The sequence below is a fragment of the Sus scrofa genome, chromosome 4, assembly GCF_000003025.6.
Source record: "Sus scrofa isolate TJ Tabasco breed Duroc chromosome 4, Sscrofa11.1, whole genome shotgun sequence".
Taxonomy (NCBI): Eukaryota; Metazoa; Chordata; class Mammalia; order Artiodactyla; family Suidae; genus Sus; species Sus scrofa.
The window spans coordinates 36,766,128-36,779,280 of record NC_010446.5 but is presented as its reverse complement, the minus strand read 5'-3'; the positions used below and the strand labels follow the sequence as shown (position 1 = coordinate 36,779,280).

At 44.5% G+C, this 13,153-nt stretch overlaps 1 protein-coding gene across 5 annotated transcripts in view; it reads left to right on the top strand.

The window, feature by feature from the left end:
* The window catches only part of SPAG1 (sperm associated antigen 1), a 97,865-nt gene that overhangs the window by 65,382 nt on the left and 19,330 nt on the right, over positions 1-13,153 (top strand). For all 5 annotated transcript variants that reach the window (XM_021089046.1, XM_021089047.1, XM_021089045.1 and 2 more), the window contains 2 exons: positions 343-442; positions 7,540-7,692. In XM_021089046.1, the coding sequence (XP_020944705.1) occupies positions 343-442; positions 7,540-7,692 (253 nt within the window). The remainder of the gene's footprint in view (positions 1-342; positions 443-7,539; positions 7,693-13,153) is intronic.

Here is a 13,153-nt window from a genome sequence, read left to right as displayed (position 1 = left end):
GGGGCCACCGCGGGAGAGCCGCAGGCCACCGCCCGAATGACAGGCGCTCGCTCTGTACGCTCCTTCCCGGTAACCTAGGGCAGAGCGGATGCGAACTGACCTCCCGGAGCAGTGCTTTGGTGCGCGTAGCGTGCGCCCGAACGAGGCTTATCCGCGTCTGTCCCTTTACGGGCTTGGCCTGTGTGCCCACTGCGGGCACGGGCACCGGCAGCTGCTCGGAGCTGCAGCATCGGTAGGCGGTAGGACCGCAGCCCCACGGGAGACCCCAGTGGCCTTGTTAATTCTGGTGAACTGTGATTTCGCTAATGGATTTTAACTGTGTTTAATTAAATGTGCTTTTAGGAAGTGGAAGTGCAGATGATCTCAGTATCTTATATTCAAATAGAGCAGCATGTTACCTAAAAGACGGAAACTGCAGTGGCTGCATTCAAGATTGTAACAGGTAAACTCCCGTATTTCAGGTTTATCAAGAGATTATCATTTCAGTGTGATGATGAATGCAATTTTAATATCCTTCTAAATTCTCTGCCTCTGAGTCTACTTTCTTAAGGCATTTAAGGTATGTGTTTGCTAATACAATTCGTAAGTTCTGTCATGTATATGAAGACAATTATGGAAGATTGTGCAAACTTTTTTCGTGTCCTTAATTCATACTCCTCACATCATTCCGAGAACATTGGAGGAGAACCTTCTAACTAGTCTCTGCCTCTTCCAATCCACAGTGGCATATGAATAACTTTTCCTGAATCATTATTTTGTACAGACTGTTTCAACAGGTGTTGGGTGGCTCAGTATAGTCTTCTAGATAATTATAAGCTCCTCTGTCCCCACACTGTCCCCCAAACAAACTTTCTGCTCCCATTTGGTCCACTATCTCTAATGCCCTCTGCACATCTTTGCTTCAGAAACCCTTGCTCACCTGCCCCCTCCTCTCTGCCTTCCTGGTGACATCAGGCTCCCGGTCATGTGCATGACTGTAAGGCTTGCATTAGCATTCACATACCTGTAGGTACAGCTCATCTGCTGCATTGGATTTTAAGCACTTGTGTGTTCAGGAATCCTGTTTTACATGGAGTTGCATCCCTGCAGCAGAGCAGTCACCCATGGTACTCAACAGGTTACGTGCTAGGATGGATGAATATATTTACACGAATAACAAGTGTCTTCTTTCACCATTAAATAATAAACCTGCTTCAGGAGCCCTTGGGAAAGAAACTGCTATTAGTGCATCTAAATAATAAGAAGTCATGTGTACTGATGTGACCCTCACAGTCCTGGTTTACCCCTGTTGTCTAGTAAAATTATTAATATCACCCCTTTCACTCTCAGAGGCCCTCGTTTGGACAATAGCATATGTGGACACCTTGATTACAAGGTGAACAGGTTTTTTGTTTGTTTGTTTTTCCCATTGATAGTATCGGTTTATTGTTATGGGTCAAAAACCTGCTGGTAGCTGTGCCTGCACTTTGAAAAGAAGGCGTTGACCTGCTTAGATTTTTTGCCAATTTTAACACTCAAATTTAAAATGATAGATACACATATATTCACTTTGGTCTGACACTAGACCCCATCTGCCCTCGTGCCAGCTCACGCTAGCTAATGGTTACACGTTCAGGATTTTTGTGAGTTGGTCAAAGTCAAGTTGGTAGTTGAAATCTGACATGGTTGGAGTCCTAATACCATGACAATTGGCAAATGCCAAAAATCAGGGCATTTTTCTCCCCAGGAGAGCCAGTTGCTAAATATTTGCCACTGCCCAATAAGTAACGAGACCACGTGAATTTACAGATTATCAGACAAGTGGTGACTGGCAGCTAAGAACCTTTCAGTTCAAGTGTCGATTGCTAGTATGTTACCCTTCAGTCTTAGTTAGGTCTTCCTTCTGTGAGAGAGTTCGGGACTCTTTAGTTAAAACCTGGGACCCCTATAGGTAGGGCTGCTGCAAAACAGTGGACTTATTTGGTCCTTAAGTGAGATCATTTAAGGCGGCAGACATCTTGCTAAAATGCATTGGGTTTCAGTGTAGTGCCGGGAGGAAGTCACAGAGGAGACTGCAGCAGGGAGACTAGAATGGAGGTTTGTCCTGGAGGAAAGCAGGAAATTGCCTGCAGGCTGGGAGGAGGTGGTGGTTTAGGTAAGGTGTCCTTAGTTAAGAGCTGGGTTCTAGGCTGAGGAATCTGGCTCTGCTGGTCAGTACTGACCTTTCTAGAAACCGACCTACTTAAATATTCTCTTTGATACCTGGCATGTGACTCTCAGCATCAGGGGCAGAGGGTGGATGTTTTTACTCCAAAGCAGTGATTCTTTTTTTTTTTTTTTTTTTTTTTTAATCTTTTGTCCTTATAGGGCCGCTCCAGCAGCATATGGAGGTTCCCAGGCTGGGCGTCTAATCGGAGATGTTGCTGTCGGCCTACACCAGAGCCACACCAATACCATATCCGAGCCGAGTCTGTGACCTACACCACAGCTCATGGCAATGCCGGATCCTTAACCCACTGAGCGAGGCCAGGGATCAAACCTGCAACCTCATGGTTCCAAGTCATATTCATTTCCACTGCGCCACAATGGGAACTCCTAAAGCAGTGATTCTGAAACTTGTTTTAATGCCAGAACCGTGATTTGCTTTTTCAAACATGTTGAAGAGTGGATGTATTTAAATCTGCATAAATTAGGGACCAATTATTAGTAGAAACAAGAGTGTTTTCACCTCAAAAAGACTGCATGCATTTTATTTTTATTTATTTATTTATTTTTACATTTTATTTTTTCCCTTAATTACTATATTTTTTTTATTACTCAAATGAATTTATCACATCTGTGGTTGTATAATGATCATAACAATCTGATTTCACAGGATTTCCATCCACAGCCCAAGCACATCCCCCCACCCCCCACCCCAAACTGTCTCCTCCAGAGACCATAAGTTTTTCAATGTGAGTCAGCATCTGTCCTGCAAAGAAATTCAGTCTGACCTTTTTTCGGATTCCACATGTCAGTGAAAGAATTTGATGTTGGTGTCTCATTGTATGGCTGACTTCACTTAGCATGATAGTTTCTAGGTCTATCCATGTTGCTAAGAATGACTGCATGCATTTTAAAGGAAGCCTATTTTCTGGTTTTTCAGTTAATTATCTTTGCTCTTTGGAAAGTTGTTTTGAGTCCTTGGTACAAAACAAGTGGTAGCAGGAGTTCCCATTGTGGTGCAGTGGAAACAAACCTGACTCGTATCCATGAGGATCCCAGGCCTTGCTCAGTGCTTTAAGATCCGACATTGCCTTGAGCTGTGGTGCAGGTCACAGATGCGGCTTGGATCCTGAGTTGCTGTGACTGTGGTGTAGGCTGGCAGCTGTAGCCCCAATTCAACCCCTAACCTGGAAACTTCCATATGCTGCAGCAGGTGTGGTCCTAAAAAGCAGAAAAAAAAAAAAAAAAAAAAAAGTGGTAGCAGGATTCAAACATTGAAAAACCTCCCAGGGTGGGGGACACAAAATTTAAAATAAAGGAGAGGGGGAAACCTATGAAATAATTTTCCTGGATTTACCTATGGAATAACTTTTTATACATTTTGGGGGAGACGTATTTGATTGTGTCTGCACTCCTAGGGCCTACTCTGAAGCACCTCCCCTGAGCAGTTTCCTTGGGGTTGGTGTATTGAGAATGGCTGTTGGGAGGTGAGGAATTGTGCGAGCAGCTCAGGGGCTGTGGGCCCTGCCCTATAACTCTCCCCCTCCCCTGCCCCCCACCAGCTTTCTAGGTTAGGCTTCCAGGTGAAGCATGGAACAGGGTTATGACTCCTAAGAGACGTTTAAAACCTAATGATTAAAAAAATAATAATAATAATAATAATTTCTAGAAATTTCTTTTATTCTCATAGTTGTTTATCAGCTAAAAGAAAGGTCTTCACTTTTCCCATCTGTCAGAGAACCTTGTTGGGTTATCGAAACCACCCCAGAAGGCTTTACCTGACTTTCCATTGCAAGTATAAATGAATGTTGCCTAGTGATTCTCTGCTTTTGTGCCTCTTCAAGGCCCTTTGACAGACTTGAAATTAGAAGATCTTTAGAGTCTTAACTGTGTTAACTTGAATAGTTAAGCTTTTGTAAACCCTGGTTTAAAATTTTTCTGTGTTTGTTTTTAAGAATGGATGTGCTGGGAGTTCTTGTTGTGACCCAGTGGTTTCGAACCCCATTAGTAGCCATGAGGATATGGGTTCGATCCCTGGCCTCGCTCAGTGGGTTAAGGATCCCAAGTTGCTTTGGCTGTGGCGTAGGCTGGCCACTTCAGCTCTGAGGTGCGGCCCTAAAAAGCAAAACAAGAAAAAGAAAGAAAGAATGGATGTGCTTTTCTTTTTTTTCCCGTAGTGGAATTCCCATTTAGAAGCTCTCATTCATTTTCAGGATTGTGGTTAGAGAAAATGCCTTTCATTTTCCAGGCTGGGAATGCTAAAAATTAATGTCATCTCATTCAGGTTTTTTTTTTTTTTTTTTTTTTTTTTTTTTTTTTTGGTCTTTTTAGGGCTGTACCTACAGCATATGGAGGTTCCCAGACTAGGGGTCAGATCAGAGCTATAGCCACTGACCTACACCACAGCCACAGCCACTCGGATCCAGGCTGTGTCAGTGACTTACACTGCAGCTCACAGCAATACCGGGTCCTTAACCCACTGAGTAAGGCCGGGGACCGAACCTGAGTCTTCACAGGTACTAGTCAGGTTCGTTAACCACTGAGCCATGAAGGGAACTCCTCACTCAGTTTTAGATTCCATGCCTACTTCAGGTCAGCCTTATGTGGGTAAATAGTACCTTGGATGTTGGAAGCTTTTGGAAAAATGAGGGTAGTCATGTGTTAGTGACCTGTATTTATAATCATTGTTCGTGTAGTTAATATCCTCTAAGCATTAAACTAAAGTAGATTTAAGGCAGTGGTACATGTAATAGATCCTGATGCCCAGAAACCTGCTTTTTAGTTTTAGAGCGGTTTTGATTGATTTTAATTTTATTTTAAAAGTAACTTCTACTGATTACAAAAGTAACACATACCTATCAAAGAAAAAAAAATTTTTTTTTTTTTTTTTTTTTGGTCTTTTTAGGGCTGCATTTGCAGCATATGGAGGTTCCCAGCTAGGGGCCTAATCAGAGCTATAGCCGCCAGCCTACTCCAGAGCCACAGCAACACAGGATCCGAGCTGTGTTTGCAGTCTACACAGCTCACAGCAACTTGGGATCCTTAACCCACAGAGCAAAGGCAGGAATCAAACCCGAAACCTCATGGTTCCTAGTCAGATTCGTTTCCACTGCACCACGATGGGATCTCCAGAAAAAAAATTTTAAACCCAGTATAGCACAGAGTTCCCGTCGCGTCTCAGTGACTTACAAACCCATCTAGTATCCATGAGAATGCAGGTTGGATCCCTGACCTCGCTCAGTGGGTTAAGGATCCAGCATTGCCTTGAGCTGCAGTGTAATTCTCAGATGCAGCTTGCATCCGATGTTGCTGTGGCTGTGGCTCAGGCCGGCAGCTGCAGCTCCAATTTGACCCCTAGCCTGGGAGCTTCCATGTGCTGCACATTCAGCCCTGGAAAAATTAAGATCGCCCCCAAATCTAACACCTAGGCAGAGAAGAGTTGGTTATTTTTCAAAAAAATGAAGCTAATTACGTTTAATGACATTTCTAGCACAGCTTCTTGTGGTGCAGAGCCCAGGAACACACCCATGTGTATAGCCGAGTATCAGTACAAGGTAGAGAATTAGGAAGGAGTCAGAGTAGCAGGTGACTCTGAGTTCCTTTATTTTTTGGTGTGTGTGTGTGTGTGTGTGGTAGAAAGAGTGTAAAGAGCATGGCCCCTGAAGTTTCATTCAGGAGGAGGTCCCCAGTGGTCTGGGCACTGGGAATAGAGTGGTGATCAGGACTGGCAATGCCCTCACTTTCCCAAAGCTTGGATTTGAAAGAACAGGCACAGATTGCGCCGTGTGTCTCTCCACTTCTTCACCTCAGCATGACCTTATGAGTATTTACCTAGAAGGCTTCTTGTGACATTGAATGAGGACATCTGCAGTGACCAGCCCAGCAGGTGTTCTGTTGGAGCTTCCTCCTTGCCAGACTGCTGTAGGCAGGAATAGACAGCAGGTCTCTATTGGGAAGAGAGTGAAGCAGCCCTCGCTCAGGCTTTTCCTGAAGCCCGTTCAATGTCTGATACATAAACTGCTGTGCCTAAGAGTTCCCAGAAGAGCAGACCTGATCCCCAGTGTGGACAGTCTGGCATAGATGAGCCTTAGCGGCTTATGGAATAAGTAGGCTCTTCATAGGATCTCTGCACAGAGTACATCTTGAAGTTTCCGTTGGTTTTGTTAGTATAGTAGTTCTCATTCGTAAATAGTCTTTTGATTGTGTGCTTTATTTTCAGAATATAATGAAGTGCATTAAGTAGTGAGGTAGATTTAAGCAGTTACTTCAAGCAAAACCAAGGAGCATAACCTTGAAATAACATCTCTAATGATGTTGGAAATACTTCATAGGCTAAAAAGTTATGACGTACAAGAAATTGTCATAAATTTCTTGACTCCCTCTGGTCTTTTTTTTTTTTTTTTTTCCTGTTTTTTAGGGCCGCAAGGGCATATGGAAGTTCCCAGGCTAGGAGTTGAATTGGAGCTGCAGCTACCGGCTACACCACAGCCACAGCAACATCAGATCCGAGCTGCATCTGTGACCTATACCACTGCTCACAGCAAGGCTGGATCATTAACCCACTGAGCGAGGCCTCAGTGGATACTAGTCGGGTTTGTTTCTGCTGAGCCACAATGGGAACTCCCCACTCTGGTCTATTTTTGAAGTCCTTTGGCAACAAGGAAATCATAATCTACTGTATTAAGTTTTAGAGAGCTGATTTTCAAAATGTAATGTACTTTTTTTGTGTGGTTCTGTGCTGAGATGCCTTATTCAATAGATAGGTGCCAGTAAGACATTTCCTTTTTTTTTTTTTTTTTTTTTTTTTTTTTTTTTGCTATTTCTTGGGCTGCTCCCGTGGCATATGGAGGTTCCCAGGCTAGGGGTCCAATCAGAGCTGTAGCTACCGGCCTACACCACAGCCACAGCAACACGGATCCAAGCCGAGTCTGCAACCTATACCATAGCTCACAGTAACGCCGGATCATCAACCCACTGAGCAAGGGCAGGGACCGAACCCGCAACCTCATGGTTCCTAGTCGGATTCGTTAACCACTGCGCCACGACAGGAACTCCGACATTTCCTTTTTATCTGTCAATATCAAGAACCTGTGGAAAGCCTGCTGTGTGGCCTGGCGCCATGGTGGGCTGTGTTAGCACCTTTCAGGGGAGGGGTGTGGGATGGGGAGACACTGCCTGCTGCCAGGGTATGAAGTCTCACTGAGGGGAAAGATGTGGTGTGTTGCTAGGTTCCCATGGTGAGATGTCAGATAGGCCTGCATGTGAGAGGCCAGTACTATTGCATACATTCAGTTAGCGTAAGTAAGAGAGTAGTTCTCAAAACAAATGACATGTAATGTTTCTGTCTTCCTGCAGGGCTCTGGAACTTCATCCATTCTCAGTCAAGCCACTTCTTCGACGAGCAATGGCCTATGAAACTTTAGAGCAGTATCAGAAAGCATACGTGGATTATAAAACAGTGCTGCAAATAGACTGCGGAATCCAGGTAGCAAACGACAGTATTAACAGGTAACCGACTCGGAGGCAGCTCCCTGAGGTCTAGGGGTTCTCATGGAGTGAGATTTTCTTTTCTTCCCTCCTCCAAGAGTGTTGTCAGGGTGTAGATGTGTTCTTTGTTATTGGCGTTACCCGGATGGCCTTCGGCAATTGCCTGCCTTCACTCTTTCAAAACCCCATGGCTCAAGCTCTCTAACTTTTAACTTTCTCTTTATCCCATGATACATTTTTTTTTTTTTTCGTCTTTTTGCCTTTTCTAGGGCCACTCCCGCGGCATATGGAGGTTCCCAGGCTAGGGGTTGAATCGGAGCTGCAGCCACCAGCCTACACCAGAGCCACAGCAACGCAGGATCCGAGCCGTGTCTGCAACCTACACCACAGCTCACGGCAACGCCGGATCGTTAACCCACTGAGCAAGGGCAGGGACCGAACCCGCAACCTCATGGTTCCTAGTCGGATTCGTTAACCACTGCGCCACGACGGGAACTCCCCATGATACATTTTAATTGTCCTCTGACACCTTTATGTTGGTGTCCTGGTCCACTTATTACTGTCCAGTGAATGTTCTCTGTATACGTACATTTTTAGTCGCACAGGATATAGGTCTTTTGTGCTGCTCAGATGCACAGAATTCGAGTTTAGTATTTGTAAATATCTTTGGGGTTAGAGCAGTGTTTTCAGTGATGTCCTAAGTCAGTACCAATTATAGGGCAAGATCCAAAACCTTAGGGAAAACCGCCGTGTTGAGTCGTCTTCTCCTGCAGGATTTGCAGATGTTCAAGGGCACCACATCTGTCAGTGGAAACCTATCTTGTTTCTCCTCGGGAGAATGATGTCTTCATGAGCCTGCTAGATATTTCTGTTTACATAGACACTCATCTAGGATAAGTATTAACTTAAAATAGCAAAGAATCTGGATCTGATTTATATTATGATCTCTAGACCCCCTGAGTGAGAATGGGAAGGTAAGAATTTCCAGACTTCAGACATTGCTTTTAGGTGAACTTGGAAAATTACTACTTGGATAACATTTCTAGTTATGGATACTATCTTGTGATCCCGTTTGTCCAAAGTATAATTTCTTCCAAGTATTTGTGTGTTTCCCTTGTGCCCAGCGTTGATCTAGTGTACCATGCCCCCTCTCCTCCCATTCCCCACAAAAAGGGAAAACACAACATAGCCTCTGTCTTTTTTTTTTTTTTTTTTCCATTTCTTGGGCTGCTCCCATGGCATACAGACATCCCCAGGCTAAGGGTCTAATAGGAGCTGTAGCCGCTGGCCTACACCACAGCTCATGGCAACGCCGGATCTTTTACCCAGTGAGCAAGGCCAGGGATCAAACCTGCAACTTCATGGTTCCTAGTCAGATTCATTAACCACTGAGCCACAACAGGAACTCCCACACAGCCTCTGTCTTTAAGCAAACTGGAATATAGCTGGGGGGAGAAACTTGACATAAGACAGATTATGCCCAAGTGTGAACATTTGTCAGTGAGACAGGGGCTCACAGAGAGGCCAGGCCCCTTATTCTGTGTGGGCTGTGGTTGTTGGAGAGAAAGCGCTGAAGCTCGTCCGGGAAGGGCACTGATGGAACCTTGAACAAAGGTGAAGAAAGTGAGAACGGTGTGTTTCAGATCAATTTGGTCTTTTAAAATCCTGCCCTACCGCTGCACCTGGTCCCACCACACCTGGGAGAAAGTGTCAGAAGAATTTTTTTTTTTTTTTTATCCTTTTTAGGGCCGCTCCTGCAGCATATGGAGGTTCCCAGGCTAGGGGTCCAATCGGAGCTGTAGCTGCCAGCCTACATCACAGCAACAAGGGATCCAAGCCGCGTCTGCGACCTACACCACAGCTCACGGCAATGCTGTATCCTTAACCCACTGAGTGAGGTCAGGGATTGAACCCTCAACCTCATGGTTCCTAGTCGGATTCGTTAACCACTGAGCCACGACAGGAACTCTGGAAGAATTTGTATAGAGAGTGGGCAGCCATCCCCTGGTGCTTCCATTCAGTGGTTGTGCCTGTCTGGCCCCAGCCTGACCAGGAGAAAGGGGTGGATATTGATTATTAGGTCTAGAGTGGAACCAGATGGAACCCTGGGCATCCAGGTCCTCCTTGACCTTGATCCTCTGAAATTAGGTCTGTCCCCCAGGAGCTCTCCAAGCCTTTTCTTCTGCTGCACAGCCACCCCACCGCATGTCATCTGCTCCTTCCTCCCCAGGCCTTTTCCCCCCTCCTTTTTTTTTTCTTTTTGCCTTTTTGCCTTGTTCTCTTTTTAGGGCTGTACCCACAGCATATGGAGGTTCCCAGGCTAATCAGAGCTGTAGCCACTGGCCTACACCACAGCCACAGCAACACAGGATCCTAAACCCACTGAGCAAGGCCAAGGATCAAACCCACGTCCTCATGGATGCTAGTCAGGCCCGTTAACTGCTGAGCCACGGCGGGAACGGCAACTCCTCTACACCCCCACCCTCCACCCCCTTTTGTAAAGCTCTGCTCTCATTCTTCTGGGAATTCCTTGAGGTCGGGGTTGTGTTTTATCCGTTTTCGAAGTTGTGGTACCTTGTACAGTAGGTGTCCTTAGTAAAAACGTGTGTCATGAGTGCGTTCTGCAGGCTTATGGTGTTAATTCACCCCCGACCCCAACCCCTCCAGGAGGCTCCAGGATGCTCCAGGATGGCTGGGGATTCTCCGGGGTTAGGGGCTCTCAGGAAACAAAGTGGGAAGACACCTTAAGTATCTGGCAGAGTCCAAGGGCCTGTTGAAATTTGATTTTAAAAAATCCAGCTCATAGCGATCAGCTAAATGGTTGGAAGGGAGAAATGTATGTCTGAAAGACTGATCATTCACATGTCTGAACCTTCTGCATTATACACTTAAAAAAAAAAGGTGACTGGACTTGCCATCATGGCTCAGTGGTTAACGAATCTGACTAGGAACCATGAGGTTGCAGGTTCGATCCCTGGCCTTGCTCAGTGGGTTAAGGATCCTGTGTTGCTGTGGCTCTGGCCTAGAGCTGGTAGCTACAGCTCCCATTAGACCCCTAGCCTGGGAACCTCCATGTGCCATGGGTGCAGCCCTAGAAAAGGCAAAAAAATAAAAGAATAAATAATAAACGATAATAAAAAAAAAAGGTGACGTACAATTCAAGCAACAACTGAATTAACTACTTTAAGGTGTACAATCTAGTGGCCTTTAGAACATTCACAGTGTTATGCAGCCACCACCTCTCTCTATTCCCAAACGCTTCATCCCCCCAAAGGGAAACTCTGACTCCTTATTAAGCAACCGCTTCTCATTCTCCGTCTCTGAGCCCCTGGTCACCACTAAGCAGCTTTCTGTCTCTGTGGATTTACCTGTTCTGCATAGTGCTTATAAATAGACTCATACAGTATGTGCCTTTTGTGTCTGGCTTATTTCACTTAGCATTCTGTTTCTTCAAGGTTGGTCCCTGGTGTGGCGTGTGTGATGACGTCATTTCTTTTTATGACCGAGTAATATTCCATTATGTGGCTACATTACATTGTGTTTTGCCATTCATCTGTTGATGGGCATTTTGGTTATTTCCACCATTTGGCTCTTATGAATAGTGCTGCTCTGAGCATTCATGTGCACGGGTGTTTGCAAGCCTGTTTTCATTTCCTTTTGATGTATACCCAGGAGTGGAATTGCTGGGTCACACAGTAATTTTGTTTAGCTTTCTGAGGACTGTATTGTAGTTTTTGTATGTACTCAAGGTTATTTGATGCAAATTGACTTTGAAGAGTTATTCTTTTTTTTTTTTACTTGAGTGGTTCTTGCTGATGTGTTGTTTTATAAGAAGATGAGGCGGCATTGGTTTTGCCATATATATTTTCTATAAAATATCCATTTAAAAAATTTCACTATTCCTTTTCATGAATCTCATATTTATGCTTGCTTTTCCATCTAAGTAACAGCAGCTTTTTATTTTTGTCTCTTTTTGCCATTTCATGGGCCGATTCCGTGGCATATGGAGGTTCCCAGGCTAGGGATCGAATTGGAGCTGCAGCCACCAGCCTACGCCAGAGCCACAGCAACTTGGGATCCGAGCCGTGTCTGCAACCTACACCACAGCTCACGGCAATGCCAGATTCTTAACCCACTGAGCGAGGCCAGGAATCAAACCCACAACCTCATGGTTCCTAGTCAGATTCATTAACCACTGAGCCACGACGGGAACTCCGACAGCAGATTTTTAAATTTAAACACCTGTGCTTATTTTGTTTGTCTTCCATTAACCATATTCCTCTCTTCCTCTCCAGGAACCTTATATGTTACATTTCCCTGCATATACTTATTTACTCCCTGGCAACACATCAGCTCTTTTCAGCTGCTTCCTCCTTCCTCTCTGCTGGTAATACATTTTGCTTGAAAATTCTTTCTTTTCTTTTCTTTTCTTTCTTTCTTTCTTTTTTTTTTTTTTTTTTTTTTTGTCTTTTTTTAGGGCTGCACTGGAGGCATATGGAGGTTCCCAGGCTAGGGGTCAAGTCGGAGCTGCAGCTGTTAGCCACAGCCACACCAGATCTGAGCCACATCTGTGATGTACAGCACAGCTCACAGCAGTGCCGGATCCCTCATCCACTGAGTGAGGCCAGGGATCAAACCCGCATCCTCATGGATACTAGTTGGGTTCATTACTGCTTAGCCACAATGGGAGCTCCTGAAAATTCTTTTTTTCTAATGCTTCTTTCTCTTCTTCAGTTGTAGGTGGTTAATACATTCTTTTTCACATTTATTTTTTTACACTAAAATATGTGAGATTTGGTTATCATAACCCCCAAATCACTATTGAAATTTCAGTTTAAAGAAACTGTCAGGGAGTTCCTGTTGTGGCATAGCAGAAACAAATACGACTAGTATCCATGAGGATGTGGGTTCAATCCCTGGCCTCACTCAGTAGGTCAGGGATCCTGTGTTGCCGTGAGCTGGGGTGTACGTCGCCGACGTGGCTCAAATCTGGCATTGCTGTGGCTCTGGCGTAGGCCGGCAGCTGCAGTTCTGATTCAGCCCCTAGCCTGGGAAGTTCCCTACGCTGCAGGTGCAGCCCTAAAAAGCAAAATAAATAAATAATTAATTAATTAAAAAAAGAAACTGTAGGGAAAATATGTGCATTATATTTACCTCTATATGAATACAAAATTTTTTTTCACACAAAAGTACTCCTGAGTTAACTGATTTGAATTCGTTCTACTAAATACCGGTAAACTTGCTCAGTCTTGGGGAGTACCTTTTTTTAAACCAGATGTACTCCAAAGACATAATTTTGTTTTAAACTCTAAGTATGATATTTTATATGCTTAAAATGATAATGTGATAATCAGGGATGTTAATCTGAATTTTACAATAACCATTAGCAACTGGCATTAACACAAGCGCCCTAGTAAGAAACTCCAGGATCCTATTCTTTCATCTTTTATGCATCTGAAAACATGAGCGGATAATTTTAGAG